Source organism: Polistes dominula, unplaced genomic scaffold (assembly GCF_049000335.1).
Source record: "Polistes dominula isolate Pdom_NZ unplaced genomic scaffold, Pdom_raw_medaka contig_77, whole genome shotgun sequence".
Taxonomy (NCBI): domain Eukaryota; kingdom Metazoa; phylum Arthropoda; class Insecta; order Hymenoptera; family Vespidae; genus Polistes; species Polistes dominula.
Genome location: NW_028301152.1, coordinates 3,580,102 through 3,606,515, shown reverse-complemented (window position 1 = coordinate 3,606,515; position 26,414 = coordinate 3,580,102). Strand labels below are relative to the sequence as shown.

General features: G+C 30.5%; 1 protein-coding gene across 15 annotated transcripts in view; it reads left to right on the top strand.

Moving 5' to 3' along the window:
* LOC107064074 (receptor-type guanylate cyclase Gyc76C) overlaps nucleotides 1-26,414 on the top strand; it is an 80,511-nt gene that overhangs the window by 26,140 nt on the left and 27,957 nt on the right. For 9 of the 15 annotated variants that reach the window (XM_015316349.2, XM_015316347.2, XM_089178286.1 and 6 more), the window contains 2 exons: nucleotides 16,530-17,244; nucleotides 21,517-21,714. In XM_015316349.2, the coding sequence (XP_015171835.2) occupies nucleotides 16,573-17,244; nucleotides 21,517-21,714 (870 nt within the window). In that variant the 5' untranslated portion in view covers nucleotides 16,530-16,572. Of the gene's footprint in view, nucleotides 1-16,506; nucleotides 17,245-19,685; nucleotides 19,785-21,516; nucleotides 21,715-26,414 lie in introns of those variants that run through there. The other 6 variants (XM_089178294.1, XM_089178292.1, XM_089178289.1 and 3 more) reach the window with 3 other exon arrangements.

The following is a 26,414-nucleotide window of genomic DNA, read 5'->3' as shown; positions in this document are numbered from 1 at the left end:
AGTTTAATCGTTGTACTATCTATTCAACGTTTGTATAGATAAAATTGAACATCCGATGTATCGATTTGTCGAACGATAAGGCTTTTAAATATAATTTTTACTTTAGATTAGTGTTAACTGCCTACATACATAAATATAAAAGCAAAACAAAATATAAATATTTAGAAAGTATACATTACTATCAGTCAGTTAGTTAGTAGTCCATATCGAAGAACATTTCAAGTAACTTTAATAACATTAACGGCATATTACTCAATAATTATCGATCATCCGTTAAGCGCATCATCGATTTTATGTTAATTTACACTCAACGATGAGCTTAAATTAATTGCACTTATTAACGAGTTCATAAACAACTTCTCTCAAGAGATATATTTCCTTCTCGATTGCAGGAAAGACTTTCTTTGTCGAAAAGTGAGATGCTTAAACAGAAAAGTATAATTTTACTCTAGAACGATGTCAAGAGAAAGAGAAAGAAAAAGAAAAAAAAATCTTTTATCATCGATTACGATCTACGATCATTTATATTTTATATTTTAATTTTTCTGACCTTTGGTTATATTCTAACGGCATAAAATTTCCGTCGTTTATCATCAAAAGTCAGAAAGTAGGAAGCACATAGGATTCATGGAATTTGTAATTTTACGACGGAAAGTCATTCGGTATAAAATAATGATCATGATTTATGATCGACGATCGTTCCTCCTGTCTCTTGATCTATACACGTACACATATATAAGTAAGATCGTAGAGAAATATCACGATATAACTGTACTTCGCATCTTGTTGATCTCGTAGGCAACGTTTATATGTTAAGATAAAATCTCAAATACCCCAGAGATCGGTCGAAGATCGGTCGAATACTTCGAAATCATTGGAAAATTGATATACGTATATAATATAATGTACTTATGTAAGTACGACGTGTACGCGCGCGCGCGCTCGAATGCACACACGTGTTCCGAGTTTTTCCGGTCAAGCTACAGGAGCATATTCTCTAGTAGAAATGAGAAAAAAATGTTATTTGAAGTTCGATTAAATACGCTTTATTCCAAAGTTATTACAAATAACATGATACCATCCTAAACAACATTCTTGATATTTACTCAACGTTGTCTGCTACATGAATGGATTTCCGGTGGATGTTCAATGGATGTTTCCTTGTAGAATATGAAAGATCAAACGTGTTTGCATTTCTATTTCAAAATATTGAGCCTTGTAAATAAAATAGTGAGTCTCGAAAAATTTCAAGAGTCATTTATTTGAAACGACTCATGTCAGTATAATTATTACTGTAACGTAAAATCAAATAAAAAAATTAAGGTATCAAAATGTCAGGTGTATTTTCCAATAAGGTATAAACAGTTTGTGAAGTTCATTACGTGTATACGGGTTTTGTGATGTGGAAACTCTCGAGCAACCGTATGAGAGTATCTTCTAAAGAAATTTTTTCATGACATTTTCTTCCTTTTTCAACTAGTAGAATAAGTTTCAAATGTTTGACTGAAAAAACTTAAAAGTACCCTGTATATATATATACGTGCACAAACATATTATATACTATCAGCTCGTTAACTAGATGTGAATAATTTCGTAAAGCTAAGATTGGCTGTTAGCCAAACGAAATCCAGAGGAAGTGAAGGAAGAATGTTTATATTCGATCGTTCGGTTTATCGCAAAATCGACGCGTTCATCGAGCGAATCGGCGTATATTATCGTGGGACGTGGTCCAAAAAGATTCTGGCGCCGGCCGGCGTGAGTTAATTGAAGGGAACGAAGAAAAATGGTCCCTGTAGAGATCGAATATTCTCATGTATAGTATTTACCTATCTCTTTCTTTCATAAATATATATATATACATATATAAATATATATATATATACACAAGTGCACTCATACGAACACATACAAGGAACATCCTGTTTGACTTCGAGGGAAGCATAAACGTTGTTGAATCGGAGAACGACTTCCTCTAGGAGAGAGACACAATAACATCGATGTCGGATGAATGAGAAAAGAAACACCTTGTTGGTTGCTTTTGTTAATCGTGTTCCTTATGATATCTTGAAATCGTTTCCGGAAGCAACGAGCATTCTCATATTTTTCTAGCGTTATTCTTTTTCCCTAGGAGAAAGTCTATTGTCGAGAAGACTTTTTGTTCGATCATTAAAAGAAAAGAAAAAAAAAAAGAATAGAATTATGCTCGAAGTATGTACGCAAATTTAAGGTACTGTCAATTATTGTAAATATATATATATATATATATATATATATATATATATAAATTTGGTTTTTCAATCTGAGGAATTCAACAACGGTTAATGCATTATAACTAAGATTAATTTTTTCCATTCGTAAAATAAATCCGTACGCCTAATAAATAAACTCGCGTATGCGCGAGCTATTGTATACTTTATTTTTTTCCGTTGTATAATAAAGTATACCTACCACTAATCGTATTATTTTTACGAGCAACACATATGTCTGTAATAACAAAACCATACGATCGATTTAGAAGTTAATATTTGCATTTCGTGACTCACTCACTCACTCACATCAGTCAGTCAGTCAGTCAGTCAGGCAAGGAGATGTGGTTTAGGAAATTCCAATTGCCTTCGGTAAATTCATTATATGTTGGTTTGACGCATTATGGACAGAACACATATCGTAAGTAACAATGGCTGTGCCGTTAATGTTCCTCGTACAATATGATGATCTATCGAGCCGATGTAAATCATACAGAGAGAGTCGCGTTCCTTCGCGTACATATTTTTTCGTTTTAAACGATAAACGCGTTGTTCTTTTGAGATAAACTTCTATTGGAATGTATATAACGTGGAAAAATATTTACATGAGTCCTATCTAACGTGTTAGATGAGGGGTGGGGAGGGGGGAGGGCTTAGGCGGCGGAGGATATTAAAAAATATAAATAATTTATTCGCGCGGAAACGTTGAACGAGCGTAATAATTAAGAAGAAAAACCAGACACAGGATGTCGCGATTTATGCTTTCCCAAAGCAATAATGCAAGTCTCGCACGCATCTAACGCATCTACTACTCGATCATGCTCGTCGTGTACCATACATTACAACTTCAGAAATTCTATCAGCGTGTCAACGATGTTTCCAGTTCGATCTTTGTTATGAGAAACTATTGAATTATTATTAAATCTTGACTGTCGATATTTTGTATACTTACGTAAATATAATATGTAATAATTATGAGCAATAATATGAAGTTTATTTCTTTTTTGCAAAATTGTAATCATTTAATATTCGTGAAAGTAATAAAGAAAAATATGAAATCGCATAAAAAGTGCGATACTAAAATACGATGATTCATTAGAATTATTTTATTAATTTATTATATAGGTATCGAGGTGTGACTTAAAATGTTTTTAATGACTTAATGTTGTTAAATGACAATTTATAGGGACATTTTATATTTATTTATTTTCTCTATTACTCAATAAATTGTTTTAATAACATTTATATAGGAGGAAAAAAAAAACAAAAAATAAAATAAAACATTTATGAAATCTATGATATGAACGTGTCCTTCCTGGTTTAGACATATTTACAATATTCATACACAAATAAATATTTATTTATGTAAACAATACAGATATAGATATAAACAAATAATACGTATACATATTTTTAAATAATTCATGAACAGTTTTGAAAAGTATCAGTACACCGTATATTATACACATTTATAATTGATTCGTGAATACTTCAGCAAGATAATATTATCGTTATCTATAATATATTTAATCATTATCATCGTACAAGAGAGTAGTAATCAGCAAATGAATTAAGATGAAAGGATTTTCTAAAGAATTAAATGAATAGATATGAATTCAAAAGACCTTTCACTTTGTGTCATGTAAGGGAATCTAATGTAACGACAAGGTAAACGTTCGCACATATGAAAACGTGTACGCGGAAAGAGGAAGACCTATAACATATAACATCGAAGTTTCCTCGTTGAGATTCATCAATTCATTAGACATTCTACGCGTTAGCCTATGTCCGTCTGCTGGCTGCATCCTCGTACAGACTTCACCACCTTCTTCCCTCCCCCTTTCTCTCTATCTCTCTCTTTCTCTCTTTGAATACGTCGGTTAACATCGAACGAATTGATAAATCGTTGAAGGATACGCGTGATTAGAAGTTCATCGGGATAATATTTTTCTCTGATAATCATTTGATTTTTTCATTTTTTTCTTTTCTTTTATTTCTTTTTTTTTTTTTTTTTCATTCCAGTCGATCAAGTCTAACATAAGTAAGTTGTTGAGGTGTGTATGCATATACTTGTATATTTATGATAGATCGAGAGAATAGAAAGTGTCTTTACATCGAGATAAATTCGACTATAAATTGTCAAGTATATTTCTTATCGATCAGATATGATACAGGAAGCAAAGTATAAATTTTATGTAACTTTTATATATTTCTTTTACGTATATCCTACTTTGAAATGTTTGCTTTTATTTAAATATTTATTTGAAAAGTTTGATTATTTGACGATAATAAACGAAATGTTATCAAGTAATCGTACGATAATAAAGTAGTCAATAATTGTAACATTAACAATGTGTTCACATTTATAATAGCATGTAGATATTATACAGAATGTTATCGAATGATTTGTAGAAACTTGGACAAAATAATTTTGCTAAGATTTAAATAAGTAATAAACGTTCTATGAACACAAGATGGAAAACCTTGCTTCTGTAGTTACGATGGTTCAGTTTTCCTACAATAGCTGGAAAAATGATCACATCTAATCAGCTAAATTTTTTACCAGAATCCCTTGTGATTCCTTTAACCTAATATATCATTCTGTTCTATCCTAGGAAAAGCCGAGAAAATAAATAATAAATACAATTCGTTAACATTTTATACGATTTAATATGATTATTTCAGAAAAAATTCTGTTATAACTCGTGAAGCAAATATTTTTAATCCCATGCGTTCACGTGGGACACATTTTCTATTTCGTTTAAATCCCTAAAACTTGTTCTCTAAATTTGTTCAACAAATTCAAATACTCACTCTTTGTATACAACCTAGAAATACGTCACGAATGTTTATTTTAAAGAATGACTAATTTAATAAATCGAATAAAATTTACTCGAAGATTAGATCAGCGTTTCTAAGAAGCTCGTAAAACAATAAAGTGTTAAGCGTTTACAGACAATTCATATAATTCTTAATTAATCTGCTTTATAGTTGGTACCATTAGAACGCGCGAGAAGTTCGATCGTTAAACCGCCTTTTAAAACAAGATATCGATTCGAAACGTCATATCTATTAGCTTTGACAATAATAAACTGTAGGATGATAAGACAGATCAAGACACGTTAATTATTATGTCAAGGATATTAATTGATTACACTGTTAACTATCTTATTGTAAAGAACGTAATAAATTTAAAACAAAAAATTTCATCGAATGATTCACATTATCGATTGTAAAAATAATTCAATTGAAATTCAACAAAATAATTCTATTCCTAGTATTCTACGGATCATCGTTTTCTTTCTCTGAACAAACAAACAAATGTTCAAAAAAATTTGTAAATATTTCTTACAACGTAATAAACATTGGACTTCTTATTAACAATGATAAATTTATTTAACAATTGGTCTATTGTAAATAATTGCTTATTTTATCGACACGAACTATCTTTAAAAGCACGTGTTTTATTTAACCTTCTACAACTTTATGTAACTTTAAAGTCACACACATTGATAATATCTACATTTTTTAAATTATTATTATTATTATTATTATTATTATTATTATTATTATTATTATTATTATTATTATTATATAAATTTGTTATAAAATATTTGTACTTATTTATTAAACTATGAATGACGAATATATTATACTTTTAATGCAGTTAATAGATTACAAAATAATTGAAATATATGAAATTTTATTATTTAGTAAACTTTATCATACATAATAAGTTTATATATAAATATCATATGTAAATATACATATATATGTATAATCTGTATGTATATTTATCTCTTGTCTTTCTCTCTGTTACAAGAACGCGTGTATCGATATTCAATTACTTCTTCGTAACACGATATACCTTAGAGACGCGGCATATTAGTGCCCGTATTACACGAGTCACGTGTACAGAACATAATGTTACAGACGCACGTATATCACTGAGCGTTATCTCGTCATTTAAGATCTTCCAAGCTCGAGTTTGGTTTCTACGCGTCCTTCGAGATATTATCTTTCGTGACGACATCGACTTTTCTTAACCGTCTAAACTTTCTTCTTTTTTAATCGAATAACCTAGCTCCATGTGTGATTTCGCTATTAATTTATCTCATTCGATATGTTTCGATATTCATAATAACATTTATACATTAAAATTTCATGCTTTTGTTTACATCTTAATTTTAAACAGAGATTAATAAATATTATAAGTTTGAGGATCATTTTTATGTGTTGTTGTTAAGCATTTTTCATAAACTTAACACGTTAATCGCTAATGACAAAATTATATTTCTATAATACAAATTAAATAGTTTGAAAATAATTATTTATAATATCAATTTAGACTTCCTTAAAAAAGGAAAAAAAAACAATCAAACAACAGGGTCTTTCATAATTTTAATAAATATTCCGCTTCAACTTAGGAACTTTTATTAGGAGCATTTGTTTATAAAACCAATAAGACATTAATGATGAAGAACACATTACTCCTTCCTTGCATATTCAAAACATTATAATAAAAAAGTTTTACCTTATCTTCCTTCGATGTTAGGCTTAAAAATATATATTTAGAATAAATATTTTCATTGAATAAATTAAAGGTGATCTTCGTATGATTATTCCTAGGTTAAACCAATAACGTTATCCTTATATTCATTTTCAAAATCATTGAACTTTTGTATAAAACATCATCGGGTTTTTTATTTTTTTCCCCGAAATTTGTATTACAACGGAAATATTTCCGGTAATTAAAGTAAGGCGAGACATCCTGTAAAGTATTGCTATAAATACAGGTCTGTAATTATATCTTTTCTTTCGACCTTGGTCTCGTAAAAATGAGTGTGCAGTAACAACAGCAGCAGCAGTAGCATGCGGTTTCTAAATTTAGAGAGGACAAGTCACAGGATGTGATTTAAAAGGGGGCCAAAAAATATCTAGCAAATTTCCACGAATTTACGGAATTACAGGCCAAGCAGTAAACGTATTTGTGTGAAGATCGCATCACATCGTATCGTAAAATTATTTTCACGAAATAAGTTTCGATGTGTCACTATATGTTATACAACAAAGATGTACATAAAATAAAAAGAAAATGAGAAAAATAGAAGAAGAAGAAGAAAAATAACAGAGAACATACAAATTAAACAGATGAACTTTGTCAGAAGTCTAGAAATTTCAAATGTAGTATTTTATAGAAGGAGAAAAATAGAGAACACTTGTCACCATTTATCTAAACGATATGTACTGCGAATGTTAACCCTGGATTGCGTAAACGCATGTTTGATGCATGACACAAACAACGACTATTCCATTTCCTGCAGTGGTTTTGTCTCCCTTCAATTTTATCGGCACCATGGTTACTTATTTCTTTCATTTCCGTCTATGTTATCAATAATGAAAGAAAAAATTCAATGATTAACATAAGAAGAAAATAATGAAATTTTCCAACTTTAATATACATTTACATCGTCGATTATTCAAAAAAATCGATTATCTGGAATCGATTATCTTAATGACTCATGTATTTTAGTTACGCATTTAGCACTGTTTGTTCTATGAGACACGTATCCTAATGGCTTCAAATGTCCGAGTTTAGTATCTTGTCTAAATTTAGTATATTTATATATACCAAATGTATAAAAAAACATGTCGACGCGGTAGGAGGATGTACACGAATCGCGTGCGAGTCTGAAATTCAACATAGTAATAAAGAACGACCGTGACAAAGAACAATAATAACGATTATTAAAGTAGCCGTGTCTTTTAAAGACCGGAAGAAACCCAATGAGAAAATTAAAAACAAAAAGATAGAAAAATATACTTCTCTGTTCGAAAATCTCCAGTGGCACGGTTTAGAAGTCAGGGTCGTTCCTTTTTTATAATCCTTTTACCCTTTAGGTCATGGAAACATCGTTTTTTCTCAACATCACCAAACATCAGTTTTTTTTAAATTGATAAAAAATATAATAGTATCATTAAGAGACTGATGACAAGCGATACCCTTAGAGATGGTCATGTAACATATATGTCGTACATGTTTACGATTTTCGACAGTACTAGAGAAATGGGGACAAACTTTACCTTAGTGAATTAGACTCCTCAGAACAACGAGATGAGAGTCTGAGAAGTGATCCCTCCTTTTCTTTTTTTGTTATACTACATATATTTTGTTCTTTCTATTTTTTTTTTTTCTATTTTTCTTATTTATTTACATATTCTATGTGTGACTTCCTCTTAAATTTTAAAAACTATTTATAATTTGTGTAAAATGGATGACATATCTCTACTTTGTTTTTATTCAACAAGTACCCCCTTCCATACCTCTGAGGGGAGAAATTGCTACAGTTTAATTTTTAATGAATTTATTCAATAATTAAGAATTTGATTACTTCACAAATATCAAATTATATGATAATTACAATAATATTAATTTGATCTTTTATTGATAAAAAAAAAAAACAAATTAACAAATATTGTATGATATCATTAAAAATAATAGAACATATTTTTTCTTATTATATGCAAAAAAAAACAAACACTAAATGTAACTTTCAAACTAATCTTAAATTAAAAAAAAGGAAAATTTCAAATAAACAATAATATACAAAATACAATGTTTGTTGTATAAATCGAATAAAAACTATAAACTGACGAAAAGATCGAAAAGAAAGATTTCGAAGAATCGATGAAAGGAAATGAAATAAACCAAAAAATAAGAATAAAATTAAATGAAGGACGTACGATATGTGAATAGAAAGAATGTTATCGTTATCGAAAAGAAAGAAAAAAAAACTATGCTATAAAAAGAAATGAAAAAGTTATATAAATAGACAAACGAGTCTGATGGACATTCGTAACTGGCTGAGAACGAACGGACGGACGGACGGACGGGCGGACGAACGAACGGACGAACGAACGGGCGGAGGGACGAAGGTGTAGCAGGGCCGTTAAAAATGCGAAAAACGATTTCGTTACGGCCTGGCTGCGAACCGGTAACGCAGCATCGACAAATAATATGTCGTACGTGTACACTTATACATGCGCGCATATATACACGTGTGTATATACGTTAGTAAGGTACATATGTGCGTGTGGGACTCGACAAATAACCGCTGGCTATTCTTAGCTCTTTATCGCGTTAAATTTGCTTTGCGCATTAGTTACGCTATCTCCTTCTCTCCTCTCTCTCTTTCTCTCTCTCTCTTTCTATATTTTTTTTTTTTTTTTTTTTTTTTTTTTTATTGAAAGACTCATTTTTACGATTCATTTGTATTCATAAGAGAGCATAAGTTTGTTTTTTTTTGTTTTCAATGTTTTTTAATATTGATTTTTCTTTTTTTTTAATTTAATAGATTAAAATAAATTTTTTTAATTTTTAATTAATTAATTTTCTTCCCTTTCTTTCTTGTTATCGATGTTTTTTAAATATTTTCAAAAAGGAACAGAAATATTTTTTTTTTTTTTTTTAGAAATTTCATTCGTATGCTTTTTCGCTTTTGGCTCGTGCGATTTTGTGAAAATATTTGTCGTTATGGCTGTCGAATCTCGCGCCAAATATCTTGTTTATCTCAATTGTTTTCTATTCTAGTGTACATACATACATATACGTTGTACGTATATTATATATACATATATATATATATATATATATATATATATATATATATATATATAAATACATAAATGTTAGTTCGAGCATGAATTTTGTCAATTTAGCGTCACATCTTCGAAGGTGTTAATCCTAAAAGCAAACGAATAGTGTTAGAGAAAAATATTCAATCGAATCATTTGTCTGAGAGATTTATTTTTCTTTTTTTTTTATTGGAGTTGAATTTTGTATGATTGTAGAAACGTTATTAGGACATGTTATTTTGAAACACACCGAACAATTTTATTATTGTACAAACATGGGCATGATATCGTTCAGATCATGTATTATAATATTTTGATAGAAAAAAATTCATTATGATTTATAATAAGAGAGTGGTTGTTCTGTTACTGTTCTGTTTACTTTTATGAAAAAATTCGAAAAAAAATACTCGTAATGACTAAAAATGTCATTTTTTTTTCTCTCTCATCTTCTTTATCTACCTGGAAACGATAGAAGCAGTATTTTTGAACTTGTAGTCTACGACAAAATTTTAGTGATACGCAAAAAAACATTACATATTTTATTTTACACTCTTTTAATTTATGACTTATTTTATTATCCTTAATTCTGTTTTACTATCTTCTTTGTTAGTTAGTTGTTTTATTCATAAAATTCATAAAAAATAAACTAAGAAACAAAGTGGAACTCGAAAGTTCATTGCCGCAAATATCAAATCCCGCCATTGTTTCCGTTCCTGAGCGCGATCCTTCCATTCGCGTTCTTCGTATCCTATTTCTTTCAGATTACAAATTACAAACATTTATTATATATTTAAATGATTTATATTATAAAATATAAATTTTGTTAATTTTATTTTTTTATTTTTACAATTTAACGACACATTCATACAGCAAGACGTAAGCGTAAATTTATCAATATCCAAGATACACTTCTTTCTTTTTCACTTTGTATATGTAAGGAGAGTAGAAGTAAACTCGAGTTAAGGAAAAAGACTTTGCTCAGAAGTGATTCACGAGACGTATGAGCGAGAAAAAACATGACTTTGTTCACGTCCTTTCTTAGCAATTAATTTTATCGAAACTCCTATTTCTTCAACTCGTATGAATAAAAGGTAATTAACTTTTTCTCATATCTGATAATCGCAAGTAATTATGTTTCTTATCGTTCTCGTTAAAACAATTACTAGCAATAAGATTAATAATAAAGTTACTATGTTTATATAACATCTGTTAAAAATATTTATTTTTTTTTTGTTTTTTTTTTTTTTTTTTTTAATAACACGCTTCAATCATTTTCTTCTTCACTATAAAATATCGAATAAAGATATATACATATATTCATTTATTATTTTAATATTATTACTCACGTATATGCTAATAAAAAGATTTATTTATTAATATTTAATATAACAATCAATTTCTTCTATTTAATCTTTTTATATATTAATTAAAAATATAGGTGATTTTCATTAGAATATTTTCATGATTTCTTTATACACTAAAAAGAATCCAATTGAAGATATTCATCTCATTAGCTTTAAACCAATTTTCTTTGATACTAATTTTACCTTCAAAGTACATATATGAACATATAGAAAGATACATGCCGGTAATTATGAAGGTAATCTTAATAAATAAATTAGAAAATAAATTTTTTTTAAATTTTTTGTTAATTCCACTATCATAGTTATCAGTACGTAAGAAACAAGAAATATATTTCTAAACATAATCTATATGAGAAATATTGTTAGTTTCGTTTAAATGTCCTCCAAGTCGATTCCCTCGTGTCAAATAAATCTATATCTCGTGACTTTCACATCCTCGTAATTAAATTGGAAGGTTTAGAAGCGAGTCAGTCGAGGAAAGTTATATCTATACTCAAGTTGGTGAATGACACCATGCATCATGGATAGAAGACGTCTTTATTGTGGGGAAGTCGTTACGACCACCTAGCCCGCCGTGTGTCGTGTCGCCTACGTAGTCCGAGCTAGTGCTTACGTAACTGGCGGCAGCAGGTGTGTATGTGTGCACCTCCACTATACCTCTCTCCCTCTGCGTTTGTCTCCTCGACGAGAGAAGCACGTGTCGTCGCACCTCTTCCTTCCACTTCTCCTATTGGCTTTATAGCTACCGCAAACCCGACACTCTAAGCTTTTCAAAGAAGCTTTCAAATTGATCACTAATTAAATCAATAAATTTATTACTCTTTCGTTAAATCAATTAATTAGTCATATTTTCAACAAACTAATAAATTCTTCATTTTCTAACGAGAGAGAGAGAGAGAGAGAGAGAGAAAATCGACACTTATCGTATAATTGTAAATTTTAATTAATTATTATTTTTTTAATGATATTGCTTTACCTTTTAAGTTTATGATGTGGGTAGAAAAAAAGAAATTGAAATAAAATTTATTTCAATAAAATATATCGTTTGAAAGAAAATATTTTATAAGATTTTTCAACGATTCGAAATTTCTACAGAATTTTCTTCCATTTTTTTTTTTTTTTTTTTAATTCTTTATCAATAATTATTAATTCAGGGAAATTGTTACTGAAAGATATATCGACAAATTCAATTCTTTCTTCGCGTCCATTATAACAGAAACTAGTTAGGATTCCTTTTATAGTGCAATAAACGGCGCATAAATTACGATAAAAGAGTTATTCCAGTTTTTCAAAGGAGTCCAACCAACAACGACGACTCGGAGATCAACAGCATCTTTTCGCGTCGGCGCGGAGGGACAAAACTTTCACGTCCTTATACGCAACCGACATCCTGTCCGCCATAACGACCTAGCTCGGGAAAATGTCAACGAAAATGTCGATGTTAGAAAGGCTAATAATCTCTCTCTCTCTCTTTCTTTCATTCTTTCAATATCTCTAAAAAAAAAAAATAATAATAATAACAGGAGACAAAACTTCTACATTTCCAAAATAAACCTGTGTTCTCTTTTGGAAAAAATTCAATTTCAGAATTTTCGCCAATAATTTACACGATTTTTCAAAGTGTATCGATAATTATGACTAAAAAACTAATTGTAAGTAAAAAAAAATTTTTTTAAATCAATTTCATGGTATTTGATTTATATTACAATTATATTTCATGTCGTAAAATAAATCATAAAATCAATTTTTTTTATTACGATCTTTTTTGATTAATCGTAAATTTATTGTCATAATTATCGTTGCGAATAAAAATACTCTAATGTTTCTTATCATTTGTTTATTAGCGCTATCATTATTGATCTATTACGGTTTTACGCGGTATTACAATTTTACCTTGTATGAAATTTTTATTTATACCAAATGCGTTTTATAATTTGTGATTTTTATCGGCGTATCTAATCGAGTAATCGGTCGGTAATGGTTGAAAAATAAGAATTAATTAATTTGGAAAAAGAAATAAAATTGAAATATAGCGAACATTCTTATCTGTTTTTTACATTTTTGTTTCTACTGTTTTTCAAGGGGCTCTTTTTTACTTTTGAAGCGTTCTCTTTCTCTCCTTTTCTCTTCTTGGTATCACAATCTGTAAAAATTTACGAGAATATTCGTGATACAGGAAATTTACGAGCTGAACGAATTATGAAATCACGTATTGATAGTGTAAAAATACGTTATCATATTTTTGTGCTTATTTCAATATTTCTATTACGTTGTTACGATAACTACTTATCAGGGAAATAAAAAAAAAAGATTAAAAAAACAAATTTTTCCCTGTCGAGAAATCGATCAGGGCGACATTACAAACACGAGACGATTTTTGTGAAATTTCTACCCCCATTTTTTCGAAAACGGTTAAATATCTAGTATTTTTTTTTTTTTTTTTTAAAGTACAACGAATATTCTCATATACTACTGCAAGTGTGCAAAGTTTGAAAAAAAAATCGGAGGGGATTCAATCTAACTGTCCCCTGGTTAGAAAAAGCAAAGTAAAATAGGAGAGGTTTAGGAGAAAAAAAAATAGAATCATTGTTAACTTGTTAATCGAAAAAAAGGATTTTACTTTTCACAAAGATATCACATATGTTCTTCATAAAAGTTTAAACAATTTATTTGTTCTGTATAAGCGATTAGAGATCTTGAAATAGGCTACGAAGACCGCGAATGGAGGAGTCGCACTCAGGAACGGGAACACTGGCGGAATTTGATATTTGCGGCAATGAACGTCCGAGTTCCTAATGCCAATTAATAATAATAATAATATAATCAATTAAATAAAGTAATTATTCTTATTAATAAATAATTATACTCCTATTTTGATTAATTTATTCATATTTTTTTATTTTGAATCTTATCATTTTATATTATAATTGTTCTAAGCTTTTCGTATAGATAAATTAACCGATCAAAACTTATCTAAGTTAACACTTTAACAGGGATAAATATCACGCAAAATGATGATTCACGTAAATGAACGTGGCCTCGTGACAAGTATACTACTCTAACAGGAATATACTAGTTATTCTTTACACATCACTATAATATTTTTACATTCAAAGATAGAAATAGATAGATAAAATGGGAAAAATAGAAAGAGAGAAGTATATAACATTAATGAAAGACACGTAGATCTTACAAAATTACTCCAATGTTGAATGCCTTATGAATTCTTTTTATTTTTATTTTTTTTTTTTATTCTCTATTGTAGATAACCGATCGCGAACGACACGTTTGCGATTACGAAGATAATATAAAAACATGACGGAAAGTATAAAAACGAACGAGGCCTTTTTTTTTCTCGAATATTAATAGCTCCATTGGAGTTCCTCGTGCCTTTTAACGATGAATTATTAATGCAATTATGAGGATCGTTGAATACGTCAGAGAACGAGGATCAAACTGATCTTTGATTAATTATATTCAATGCTCTCATCTTACCTATACTATGTATATAAATATTTGCAAATGACATATGAGAACATTAAACAATGGAGGAAAAGAAAATATTATTTTTAAAGTAGTCCTCTCTCTCTCGTTTATAAGAGTCATTGATATTGCTAATTATTCGATTAATTTTAAATCTTTCTTTCGTTCATGCTAGACTTTGTTTATTTAATCTGACAATTGTATGATGATCTGTCTTATTTGCTTTTTTTTTTTTTTTTAAATTGTTAAAATTGCCAATTATTCAGTAAGTTTGATTTAATAAAACATTTTATTCATATTATGTCTCATTTATTAAATCAGATAAAAACTGTTTTTATTAATCTTATTTGTTCTTTCATTTGTGTCTAAATGGTGAAGTATTGTATTATAGAAAAAGAGAATGATAATTAATAAAAGAATATGAATAAGGGAAATTAGTTAAATATTTCACTTAATAAATATATTTTTGAATTAAAAAATCTTGTTTTGAAATAACCAAGTACGTCGAAATATATAGGAGGGAAGTATATATAATGTTCAGTACAAGTTCGATCTTTAACATAATGACAAATTTACCTTTCATATAACTTTAGATAAACTTCAAATTCCTATTAGACGAAATAAGCTCATTCCTATAGCGAAATAGTTTTATTATATAACTTCGAATAAAATTGAAGCCTCGTTAACTTTTCTATCAAATAACTTAAAACTTTAGCTAGTGTATGTCAATAAAAAAAGAGGCTTCTAAAATCAATTTAATATGATCAAGTCATTTCTTATATAGGATTTATCACACTTTTGTTCATAATATAAAAAATTCTATTTATCACATGAATAATGAAAAATGTCAACATTTGCTTTCGATAGACGTTTCTTTTTATAAACACTTTTTGTTTGCTTAACGCGTCAACTGCCATGCGAATTTCACGTGATTTGCCTACATATCATGCCTATATAAATTTTTTATTATGGGATGCATATTTTGTTAAAATTTTGTTTACAATAGATAAAGGGAGTTGTATTAAATTGTACAAATTGTGTTAAATGAATTAGTTATGTTGAGGTCACCGATTACCCCGAGACGCTATAGACCATTTTTGTGATTTTCAATTGTTTCAAACTGTCCAAAAATAGTAGTAGATTATAATATATGGAAATCAGTTGATTTGTTTGAACCAATGATTGCTTATAGTTCACCACTGCAAGAAACTATAAAATGTTACGGAAAATTGGCAATAGAACTTTTACTGATTACTTGTGTTTAGTGAATTGTTTTGATAATGAAAATTGCATTTTATCAAGCAATTACGTACAATAAAAGTGTTGTTACATGTCACGCATATTTTCGTTGTAATTATAAAATTAATTGTGCATATTCTGTATGTCATCAATGATACATCAAACACCTTACAAAAATAATGGTATTATTTTAAAATTTATCAGTATCGATATATACATAAAGCATTAATAATATATTTTCGTTAAAAAAAACACACACACACACCGGCAAAAAAATGGACCATTTATTTTGAAAGTGGTGTAAATTCAATATGCAATTTGATTATACAAATTTCTTTTTTAGACGAATTTATTGAAAGTAATGTATATTTACGGGCTGTAAATGGCTGTGAAACCACTTTCAAAATAAACAGTCCAGATATTATCCGTATTGGGGATGATAATACAGTGTCACAGTCAGGGTCGCTTAATAACTAGCTAGATAGGTTAATATGTGTCTTACATAAATGATAAAGAGGTCAGAGGAGATATTTGAGGAGCGGGTCGATTTTTTTGTTGGCAGGTGAGCGGGAGGGAGGCGCTGCTGACCGGTGGCGGCGGCGGCCATGCGCCCTGGCCCGCTAATACAGCCGAGCCGCCGCAGGCCTCCCCGTCGCCAGCATCAGGTGCCCAATCGGCTGCACTATCATCGAATTTCCCAACATCAACAACAACAACGTCAACGTCATCGACAACATCATCGATCTTGTTCACGTTGCCAGGACGACGAACAACGGCAACAAGAGGACCACCATAATCATCATCAACATCATCACAATCATCATCATCATCATCATCATAATCAGCAACAGCAGCAACAGCAACATTATTATTATTATCATCGTAATCATCATCGTCAACAAGAACGTCAACGTGCAGGTGGACGAAGAAGATACTTCCAAGGAGGACATTTATTATCCTCTAGAAGTTTTTTCGTACTTCTGTTGTTGGCAAGCAGCCCTTTGGTCCTTGGTTTAGCTGAACCATTTTCTGCACACGAATGGCAACGAAAGACAAGCTATTCCTCTTCATCCTCATACTTTGACGGTTCCTCGAAGCCGGCCTTCGGTAGGCATACCGTCGATAGAAACCCCATGCTTAATTCTGCCTCACATACAAAAATGGAGCTCAAAAAGACCCAGAATCTCACCATCGGATATCTCACAGCTATTAAGGGTGGTCTCAAAGATCGACAAGGACTCGCTATTTCTGGTGCTCTCTCTATGGCACTCGACGAGGTAACTTTGCTTATTTTTTTCTTTATATTTTTTCTTTCATAATTATTTTCATGCAATTTATACAGATCGATTTGTTTCTTATTTCGTTGATATTTTCATTGTTTATTTCGACGTTTATTCATTAAAAAAAGCTTCGGTATTTGAAACATTCAATCTCATATTAACTTTTAAAAATAGATATTTTTAAGAATAATTGTTTTTATTTGCTAATAAAATAACTCATAATTGAGTCGTTGAAAACCAAAGTGGACCAATCTCATTAACTGTAATAATTTTGAGAAAACTCCTTTAAAAACTTGTACAAATTTTTGTCAATTTGCTTTAAAAATCAGCTTTGAATGAAAGTGGATCCTTACATGTTTGCCATTGTCGATTCAATAAAAGACAAATTTTAAAAAATGTATTAATTTTACTATACCAAATATTGGATATTTTGAGAAAAAACGTGAATTGGTCTACTCCGGTACTCAAAGCCTCAATTGGAATTTACGAAAGAATCGAGATAAGCTCTTCCTTCTCGATATATCGGACTGGTCAAACGTTCTCTCCGATCGTCTGAAGAGCAACACGTATATATAAAGTATGTGTGGTGGGATCGACGATGGGCTCCAGGAGGTTCGATAATTCATTCGAAGAGATCGGCGCGTTCGCGGTGACCGTGAGATCGTTTTCGCCGTCTCGTTCGTCGAATCAGAGTGGGAAGAGGAGAAAGGTAGTAATACTCTCTTTTTCTCTCTCTCTTTCTCTCTCTCTCTTTCTTTCTTTCTTTCTTTCCTCTCTGTCGTTCTTATTCTGGAAGGAACAGCAGCAACACAAGGAGCAAAGTAACTCGACCAATTCCACATATTTCTCTCTCTTTTTCTTACTTTCTTCTTTTAGTTTCTCTTCGCGAAAGAAAGGAAGAGAAAGAGGGAGAGACAGAGGGGGGGGGAAGAGAGGGCAGACTTCTTCGTCGCTTGGGTTTAAAAATACAAGACTAGCATTATTTGCCGGTCCGCCCACGCGAGCACCAACGAAACTGCACTCACGGCCAACCGTGAGAAGAATTCGTTCGCGATCGAGAACGCCTCTTCCTTCTCACTCTCTCTCTCTCTCTCTCTCTCTCAAACACTCTCTTTTTCTTTTTTTTTTCTTTCGTTCTTCCCCTCCTCCCACGTTTTATCCCAAACTCAAGTTCGAGAAGATCTCTTTGCAAGTTGCAGTATGCATCCGTTTGTCTTTCATCTTTCTCTCTCTCTCTCTTTCTTTCTCTTTTTCTTTCTTATTCATGTGATACATGATTGTGAGTGTATGTATGTATGGGGTGCCCATGTGAAAGAGTAGGAGCGAGAGAAACAGAAAGAGAGAAGTTACGGGTTGGGAATGCCCGAAATGAACCGATCGTATCGCGCCTCGAGCTGTAGCCACCACCACCACAACCACCACCACCATCACGATCACCATCACCCTGGCGCGAAAATAAAACGCCGTTATGTCAAAGATTAATCGGCCATCCGCCAGTAATTACCAGCCGCGAACCATATCCACCCTATTTCGCGGCTCCAAATCATCGCGGTGCATTCTGCTATCGATTTTTCTTATTAATTTCAGAGAGTTCCTCCTCCCCCTCCCCTCTTCTCTCCCTTCTTCGTTCGTTCTTTCGCACCTTGATCCTTCTTTATCTTCGTTTTGGAAGAAACTTCTTATCTGTAACTTACTTTCGCACTTTGTTATTTTTTTTTTTTTTTTTTATTCCTTCTCTCGACCTCAACTTGAAATCCTTTAAGACCCTGAATTTCGTAAATGAAAAGAAAAGAAAATAACTTCAAGTTATTAACTTAAGTTACCATTGTAACATGGCCAATAATGATTTAGCTCTTAAATAGTGTTAAAAAACGAATGTATATAAATTAAATTATTGAAACAATTGAAATCATAAAATATAAGGAGAAAAAAATGATGAATTATCAAAATCGGTAAGATATATAAATGATGTATATTTTCGTTGAAATATTTACGTACTCCTGGATTAGTTGTCAATCAGTAAAGAAGGCAAGATAATCGTTAACTCATTAAAAGTAACGAATCGAAAAACTAAAAACGTTAAAAGAAATGAGACTTAGGGAATTCTCGAAGAGTTCTTAAGAAAAGTCAGCAGGCGCGCAGGAAACAACTCTCGCGGCCGTTTTATTTATACACCTCGATATGTCACGCAAGAGTAAGCATCGCGATCGCAATGTCGACTCCTGGCGTTGCTGCCGTAAGCAGAGAACGACACTTACTTGGGTAGAGTTATAAAACGCGGCCTTTATCCGTCATATATACCTAACATATCGTAATAAGCGTTCTCATGGTTGGTGGTCGCTAGAACGCGTTCCTATCTGTGTGCAGGTGCACCTTGTACGGTTTATCCTCGTCATTGCGTCAAGTGAATGAACAAAAAAAAAGTGTGGAATTTGCCGCGTTAACTAGAGCATATGTGGGAGATAATGAGATCGGTAAACGGGAACGTATATCATTGGTTCGTGAGAGAAGAACGACGACGACCACCAGTCGCGTGCGTAAGATCGATGATGAAAATCCTTAGTTTGTTCCTGGCGTCATTTGTCGATTGATCGATCTTTTCAAGAATCCGATGTTCACAGGAATAGTGCAGAATGATCGATCGTATTATTCTTTTTCTTTCTCTTTTTGTTCTTTTTATTTTTTTATTTTTATGTAAGATCTAATTATCATTCGTCAAGATCATTCAACAATATTTATAAAATGAGATGAATCGTATAATGATCGTTTGTATCTCAATTTCATTTTTTACTTATTTATTTTTCTTTTCTCTCTCTCTCTCTCTCTCTCTCTCTCTCTCTCTCTCTCTTTTCAAATTTAACAAAATAAAATCAGCAGGTTGTAAAATAATTTTCATCATCCTTGGAATTAGCGTAGCCTTTCCAAACTGAACGCCCTTCATTTATTCAAAATGTGACTGTGATTGGTAAAATTGCAATGGCCTTCAACGTTTATACTTTCTTTTCGTTCCTTATATGTAACGCTAAAGTTATACGTTGCATCCGGGAAGAATAATAATTAAATACTTCCAGAAAAACTAAAAGCTAATAAAATGCTAATAAAATCACATTAAGATTGTGAATTGAAGTAAACACACGTTGGTCATTTATAATAGATTACATTTTAATGCATTACTTATCGATCGATGTACATTTAATTGTACGAGAATGTATCGTACAAAAAATTATATAAAATATTCCTCCCGATTGTAAACTAAATGATTAACATTTATATATTAAAAATGCAATAATACTATTTTATGAATATTATTGAATAAAGAAAACAAATTTTTCTTTTGTTTTCATTGTATTCAATATTTATTAAATATATTCCTACACATTTAATCCTTAAATAATAAATTATATCTAATAAAAACAAAAAAAAACAATACAAACTATTCTATTATCGATTAAAATTTAATAAGGGACACGTTACAAAAAAAGTGCCAATAAGAAATTAAAAATCTTTAATAATTCGTGTTGGAGAAATAATAAACAAATAACGCGTATGCTTCGATTCACCGATTTTTTGGCAACTCTCCTGAAACTCGTGTCACGAATATAAATTCGACGCAATGAAGAGGTGCCACTGCAATATTCTGTTTTTTTCCTCTTTTTCTCTCACTCTTCTTTATTCGCGTAGGAGTCGTGCGAGAACGTAAAATAGTTACTCGCATAATGGCTTCTGTACAATGTTCAAAAGGAAACTCACGAATCCGCAGATGGAGACACGAAATAGAGAAACAGGGTGAGGAAGAGAAGAAGGAGGAGGAGGAGGAGGGTGGTGGCGGTGGTTTAGAAGGATTTATTACACGTGCGAACTTTTCAACGGTACCAACGGTTATAATTTCAACTCGTATTGGCAAGCATGTAAATTGGCACACCGGCATAGTGACTACTTGGAAAAGTATTGTTTGCTGGAATTCAGATTTGCATAATAACCGAGCGAGTGATATTTATACGGGAGCCGGATATACCGAGTAAGATTGTGCACGACGGAGAAAGAGAAATAAAAAAAAAGAGAGAGAGAGAAAAAAAGAAAGAAATGAAATGAAATAGAAAATTCTTTCTATTATAAAAATATTTTCAACATTTCGTTGTTCGATCCAACCTATCGTGAATAATTTTCCAATCATTTCGATTATTTAATAGTATAGAATTAGAAGAGATCGATACTTCGTTTTTTTTTTTCTTAAAACGTTCTTTAAACATTTGTATTATTTTTGTTCAGATCAACAAAGACCCTAATATCTTGCCAGACGTAAATCTGGTGATGCGATGGAACGATACAAGGGGAGAGACCGTGGAAGCCACGAATGCTATGATCGACATGATCTGCGACGGGGTCGCGGCCTTCTTCGGACCCGAAGGCTCCTGCTATGTCGAGGCTATAGTCGCTCAGTCACGAAATATACCAATGATCAGCTACGTGAGTATATTTATCATAATTCACTATACGGATACACAAAATTAAAATCAAATTTGATCAATTGATTTTTCAATATTACCGTGAATTTCTTCGCAAAAAAAAAAAAAAAATTGAAATGCATAAACCAAGCATACCAAGTTCGGACTAGCAATTAATAATTGAACATTTCATCGACATAATCGTAAAAAGAAAGAGAAAACAATTCGACGAAATATCAAGTCACAATAAACTAAGAAAAAAAAGAATCATTTTTGTATTATATATATAAAAAAAAAAAGTATTCTAACGAAATATTAAAAGTAAGTATTTAAATGATGTGACAAATTTTTCGTTACGAAAAATAAAACGTAAAAGCTTCTAATAAAGCGATCGAAGGATGCAAGGAACGTCGAAAGAAGGAAGATCAGTAGATTGAAGGATTAATTTGATAGGAGCGTGAGAAAATATGTGGAGTCTTTTGCTCGCTCGAAAGCCGTCGTGTCTTGTCAAAAGACTTACTAGACGAGGGTTATTCTTCTTCGACAATCTGAACACCCGCGGCGCGACGATATAATTACGGGTTATGTTTGCCCTCTCACGTGCAAACGTGTGCTCTCATCCACATATTCCGATAGATCCTTTTACGAATAATATTATCACATATACGTATATATTTACGTATCACGCATATAATTTTGGAAATTTTTTATACCGTATAAGTATTTCTCTTATCGATATTTAATTAACAATTTTTTATTAATATTTAAAGTTTGTTTTAATCTTGATAAACATTTCAATTTCCTGCCGATAAAATAACTTATCTTTTTATAATTAATTTTTCCTTTTTTTTTTTTTTTTTTTTTTTTTTTTTTGTAGACTAAACATTTAGTTAGATCTAATATGTATAATATGTGTGTATATATTCGTATAAATTGTTAGAAACGTTGAAAGCTGCACGACACGATGCAAAACGATTAGATAATCGTCAATGTAGCAGATTTCTCTCATATTTTATACTATATCTCGCAATGGTGCATTTAATCGAACCGTCATTCTCGATTACGCAAAATCTATTTCTTTTATATGCGTATGTGGTGCATATGTATATCAACGTTGTGTGTGTTTTTTTTTTTTTTTAAGTAATATAAAATTTGAGGAAAAAATCGATCATATTATTCAAGATAAGATCGATTTTTAACTGGAGGACGGTCGAAGCCCGGACTGGAATGGTAAACGTTTTATTATCGCATCCGATCTTTATCGATAATTTTATCGACGATCGATCGGCACGCACAAGGTCGTTGAACTTCGAAATATGCAAAGCTCGCACGATTAGCTTCGATAACCGCGATAAATGCGACGGGCAAACCCCACCAACCTGTATGTATATACTTGACGACATTCCAGTAATACCGATCTTATGGTTCGAATTAGTCATTAATACGTAGGATACGAAATGCACGCGCAAAAACACATACGCACGTGTTATTTATTTTAACTTTTATACGTGATTATATATATATATATATATATTTTTCACTCCGCAAATTGATTTTATTTTTCTTCACTTCATGAAGATATTTTGTTGTTTTTATTTAATTTTAAGTAATTCCAATTAACGCACGTGATTCTTTTAAAGTTTAATTAAGATGACGATGCTAAATGTGAGGATTCCATTTATATTTAATTCAATCGAATAATAAATAAAAAGGGAAAATATTTAATTTCTGAAGTTCCTGTTTTTATGAAGAAAAATATTAAATTTATATATACTATATTATTTATTATGAAAATAAAAAAAAAGATTGCACTTTTCTATGTGCAAAATTAAGTGTTTCGAAAAATCGTTCGTGATATGAGACTCTGTTTAAAATTAATTATTAATTTATGTTTTTACCTTTGAATACAATTTGGGTTACAAAAGTCTACTATAGTAACTTCACAATATTCATGAGTCCACGGAAAAAATAGATATTTTTTGTCAACATCAAATTTCGATTCCTAATTATTTTATTCCTGTTATATATATTTTACAAAAATTTCATATATTAAAAATATCTTAGGTTCGAAAATAGAAGTTAAATCTAATCTAACAATTACGTTAGATAAATCAAATAAAATTTAACTATAAAAACATAAAGATCGATAAATTGAATGCTTATTTATGATATAAAAAATAATGGGATTGTTCATCCTTATATGATTAATAATTTAATCATTTTTTCCAGATCTATTATTATTAAAATTAGGATTAATTTAATAATAAATTACAAATTAAATATTTCTTATTATTACAACACACCTTCTATTAAAATTATGAAAGTTAATAAGGCGAGAACAGATATGTGAAAATATTGTCGAAGATTTTCACAATATCTCGAGTCGATGTTCCTGCTCGATCAAGCATTGAGAAATCGAATGTTGTCTCGTTGCAAACATCGAACAAACCAGACAACTACCTTCCTCAGAATCTTTATACGCTTTTCGTGAAAGTCGTGGTAACTTCGTCAATGGCAAAGGTATCTCTCGTGAAACTTGATGCGGAAAAATCGATCAATGAAGGTTTCCAATTCCTTCCAAAGTTGAAACTCGTAGATTTTTCTCACTTCTATCTTCGTTTTAATGCTGTTTCAAAAGCAGCATGCCGTATTAAAAAAACATTTCTTGAGTAGATCGAAAAATTATCTAAGTTTTATACAATATCGATTTACGATAATTGGTAGATTTCAAAAGTGTACGTATTAATTATCATCATTCTGAAGTTATACTTTTTTAATAAGAATCTTTTAAAAAAAAAATGAGAATTAATTAAGGTCTTATTTACTAAACGATTTCTCTTTAAAGTAATGACTTATTAGAAGTAATTAATAATATTTCAAATTTTCACACAATAAACTGCGGATCTGTAATAACATATATGATACAATTAAAATGGTTATTCTCAGTCTTTATATAAGTTCGTAGTCGAATCGAAGAATTTTGCAATGTTTTAAAAATTCTTTAATATGATTCTAATTTGTTGACAACTTTGTTGTATACGTGAACAAGTGCTTTGATTCTAGCAACGAATACTGAATACACTGTTTTTCAAGGGACCATCAAAAATACAAATTTAATCGTATTCTTTTATATCCAATTCTAATTACTTAATCACACACTTTTGATCTATAACCCGTACTAAATAAGAGAATTAATGAATTGTAGAAAAACAAAAAACCTAAAATGAATAAACTCAATCGACAGAACGTGTGATATTCACAAGGTCGAATAATATCTAGAATCATTGTTCATAAATACGAATTAAGCTCCTTTTATGAAAATACAATTACTAATTATAAAAACATAAAAATAGAAATAGCTTGTAAACAAGGTCGAATGGAATATATTGTCACTTTTTTCTTTATATTATTTTTGTCCTCTCTTTTTTACTCTTGTACGTAAAGCATTTTATTATCATCTTCATTATACGTGGGTGAATTAAAAAGTCTTGAGTATAACATAGAAATAATTATTAAATACTATAGACGCATATATGCGATGGATAAAAATTGCCAGAGCGTAAACTATCGACGACGCATATATATATGTTTGTCAATATTAATGTAAAATAATGTAATGTTGATTTACGTATTGATTGTTGTTTTAAATCTTGTTACATGAAAATTATATAAGAAACAAAAAATTTAATTATTAAATATAATTTATTATTTGATCTAGTTAATAATATCAATATCAACGAAATCAACTGCAATAATAATAAACTATTTCGTACTTAAAAAAACACTTTAGCTAAAAGTATTCAGCACCTCAAAGGGTTAAAGAAAAAAAAAAAAGAATTGTTTTTATTGCTGTTCGAAACTTTTCAATCCACATACTTCGTATGTTATAATATGCTTTGAAACTCTTATCTAAAAATTTTGAATTTCTTATTTTTATCTTTTTTAAATTCAGTATCATTAAGAAAGATCATTGAAAAAGATGGATTGATAAAGAGGTGAGAAAGGTGGGTGGGGAGGGAGGGAGCGTGAGTAAAACGCGTAAGTACGTCGCGTCACTCCTGTAAAAGACCCTTCTCTCCGGCGAAGAGCTACTTACTTTCACCTAGTTTCACTCGTTATACTCTCGACGGACAGTGGTGAGTATCGTCGAGCAAATTTGTCGGATTCCTTTAACGGCGGCAGCTCTTCCCGACTCGTCTTGGCGCCACGCACGCGTCTCTTTCTTTCTTTCTTTCTTTCTTTTTAACGTATGCATTATATTTATTTTCTTTTATTTATTTTACTCTTTCATTTTGCAAAAGTGAAACGAAGACGGATCGTACTCTCAATTTCTCTTGATACCGACCTCTTTCTTTTCTCGATCGATCTTCGATCATTTTTAGTCGAATAATTTCAAATAATTCAAATATGTGTACGTATGTGCGTATGATTATTCTGTTCACGTCAAATAATAATGTGATGATAATAATAATAATAATAATAATAATAATAATAATAATAATAATAATAATAATAATAATAATAATTTAAAAACAACAATATATAATTGTTGTTTGCAAGAAAAAAAAAGGAGAAAAAGATAATAACGTATCTACTTTTTTTCTTCTTCTTTTTTTATAGTATTTTATAATATTTCATTTCATTCTTTTTTTGTACGAATTAACCTTACCTCCCCCCCCCTTAAAAACAACAATATATAATTGTTGTTTGCAAAAACAAAAA